This window comes from Vicia villosa, linkage group LG2 (assembly GCF_029867415.1).
Source record: "Vicia villosa cultivar HV-30 ecotype Madison, WI linkage group LG2, Vvil1.0, whole genome shotgun sequence".
NCBI classification, from domain to species: domain Eukaryota; kingdom Viridiplantae; phylum Streptophyta; class Magnoliopsida; order Fabales; family Fabaceae; genus Vicia; species Vicia villosa.
The window spans coordinates 105,017,044-105,019,894 of NC_081181.1; the positions used below are offsets into that span (position 1 = coordinate 105,017,044).

A 2,851-nucleotide genomic window follows, 5' to 3' on the forward strand; every position below is an offset into this window, starting at 1 on the left:
ATATGGATGTGTATGAAATCCATTTGAGCTCTCAAAAACTTGTTTCTCCTGTAAAAACAAGAAAACCCTAGTCAGGGACTGTTTATGTAGGAGACAGTTAAGCGTACCTGATTTTTGTGCAGTGTTGAGTCTCTGCTAATCGCGTGATATTCAGAAGACTTCTAGAACAAAAATCTTGGAATTTTGAATTGTGAAAGATTGATTTGATTGATGGTACAAAACACTGAGAATTGTACTGCCAGCAGTTTGGCTGTCAACTGACTGTAGCAGTTAGAGTGAAAAATCAACAGTCCAAGTTAATTTTCTTTTTGTTGTTTTTGTTTTATGTGTAAAATTAAAGTTTATTTACATGACTTGTTAAAAACACAGACATAATAAATAACTAATATATACTGTTACCAGTACAGTCTGAGTTTCCTGATTTTGCGCCTGCAAAAGATTTAACTCTGTACCAATTGTGTCAGTACTATTTATTTGTAAATAAATAAATAGCATGTGTGAAGTAATAAACAGTATTTGGCGTTTGCGTAAGAATAAATTCAACTGCAAGCCAAATTACTGTATAAGAAAAATTCTAAAAACTAAGTATTTCATATGTCAGGATATTTGTTGAAATAAAAATCCATGATTATATGAGACTCTTAATTTTCAGATTGGAGTTTTCTTGAAAAAAGATGCGGGCAAATTTTGGGGTATAACAGAGGGCCTTCGAGAAAGTTTGCGACTATCTTAATACCGGCGCTACAACGACCTTGTTTTGTCGTTGCTTCCGTGTCCAGCGGCAGGCGGTCGACTGGAAATATGGCTGGGTTTCTTTCAAGAATGCCTACCAGAGGCTTTTCAAGATGTTTACCGATTCCGTTAAGGATTTTAAAGATCGGTACTATATAATTCGTATGGAGAGCGAGAGGTCGTATACTTCTCTGGCTAAGTTGGTGACGGTTCAGGACGAGGAAGGTAACCCGGAGTACAGCGAGGACGAGGAGGTGAGGACCAAGCTATGCAGCATGTTCCCGTTCTTTTGGTTGAAAGGCCATTTCAATGTCCCACCGAAACACTATGCCTGGGAGGACGAGGACCTGGACGATCAGGACGCGGCGTCCTTTGCGATGTTGTGCAAGTATGTTGGTAGCTTCATCTTGGCCTAATGGGTGACGAGGAGCGGGGAGCCGATCCTCTATGATAAGGGAGAGGTGATCATTGAGTCCCGAGCGATAAACAAGAAAGCCCTCCTTTCTTGCCAGACACCCGCAGAGACTAGGGCTCTGTTAGGTTGTATTCAGTTTTGTCTTTTTGAGTATTGTATTTGTGTTTCTTGCTAATTTGCTTGTTCTATTTTGCAGCTGCCATGCCGACGAAAGATGATAAACTCACCAAATTGACAAAAGATGCCAGAAATCTCCAGATTAAAAATGCAAATCGGCTTGGAAACTCGGGTGACACCTCCGAATCGTCTGGGTCCCCTGTGATCAACCTAGATCAAGAGGCCCCGGCTGTCGGGAGGTTTGACCCGAGGAAGAGGAAGCACCAGGGCGAGGAGGGTCATGAGGTGCCCGTGGACTTGGGGGTGACCGAGCGTTCGTGTTACCTCCTTGTCTCACAGACGGGAAATATTTGGAGCGGTTCCCCATAGCTGTTTCTCCCGCCGATGCTCAGAAGGTCGAGGAGATGGATTCCCCTGCTCATCTAAAGCAGTTGGATGATGACAGTGTCTCCGTCATCAGGGTCTTGGAAATGGCCCAAGTTCTTGCAAGGGGGGACACCGCGTCTACTGTTGCCCTGAAGAAGGCTGAATTGGGCGGGAAAGCTGCCGAGGAAAAGCTTAGCAAGGAGGAGTCGACTCTTATGGCCTCCAAAGAAAAGCTGAAAAAGAGAGCCGAGGAGCTGGCAAAGAAAGGCGAGGAGATTGAAGAGGAGAAGAAGAAACTGGCGGATCTGCGGGCAGACTGGGAGCATACTCCGGATGAATCTGAGGATGTGGCTGGGTTGAAGACTTGGCGTGAGATGGTCGAGAAGATTGAGTCTCTCAAGCTCGATTGTCTTGATATGGCAGAGGCGGGTTTCCGCCGAGCAGTCGATCATCTTAAGCTCCTAAACCCCGACCTGAGGACGGATAATATCGGAATATTGTCGAAGATTGTTGATGGTCAAGTGGTGCCCGAGATGCCGGTTGAAGAAGAAGATAATGAGTGATTTGTTGGTTTCGGCCTGCGTGCCCGTGATTGTATGGCCTGCGTGCCTTTTAAATTTCTTTTTGAACAGGGGGTTCTGCCCGGTTAATTGTTGGGGTTTGCGTGCGCAGAATATTGTAATACTTGAATATCGCCGGCCATATTGGTCGGCTCTTTAAATGCATTTCTATTTGAAATTTTGTTGTGTTTATATTCGATTTTCTTGAGCTCGTGTGGTGGAGCTAGGTGCATGTCGGTGTGACGTTGGCATTTTTCGCACTTTTGAACATGCTCTTTGGCATCTTGCTGCATGGTCGACCAGTAGTATCGGCCTGTAAAGCTTTTCTTGCCAAGGAGTGACCGCCGAGGTGCTGGCCGTTGGTTCCTTCGTGCAGCTCTTGTAATATTTCGAGCGCCTGGGTAGCATCGACGCACTTGAGTAAGGGGATGGAAAATCCACGTCGGTAAAGTTTGTCCTCGACGACGACGTACAAGCAGGCTCGTCTTTTGACGGCAGACGCCTCCTTCGCGTTGTTTGGCGGTTCACCTTTTTCAAGAAAATTATATACCGAGGTCATCCAACATTGACTGTCCCCGATAGCGTGCACTTGGACTAAGGTGGTGTTTTTGTCCATGCTCGATTTAGGGAGAATCTCCTGAATTACCAATTTGTTTCCGCC

General features: G+C 45.4%; 1 protein-coding gene across 1 annotated transcript; it reads left to right on the plus strand.

Moving 5' to 3' along the window:
• The first annotated feature begins 1,668 nt into the window (after nucleotides 1-1,668).
• On the plus strand, nucleotides 1,669-2,193 carry LOC131649725 (uncharacterized). The gene has a single exon (XM_058919483.1). It carries the CDS (start codon nucleotides 1,669-1,671, stop codon nucleotides 2,191-2,193), a length of 525 nt encoding a protein of 174 aa, XP_058775466.1.
• Nucleotides 2,194-2,851: the final 658 nt, after the last annotated feature.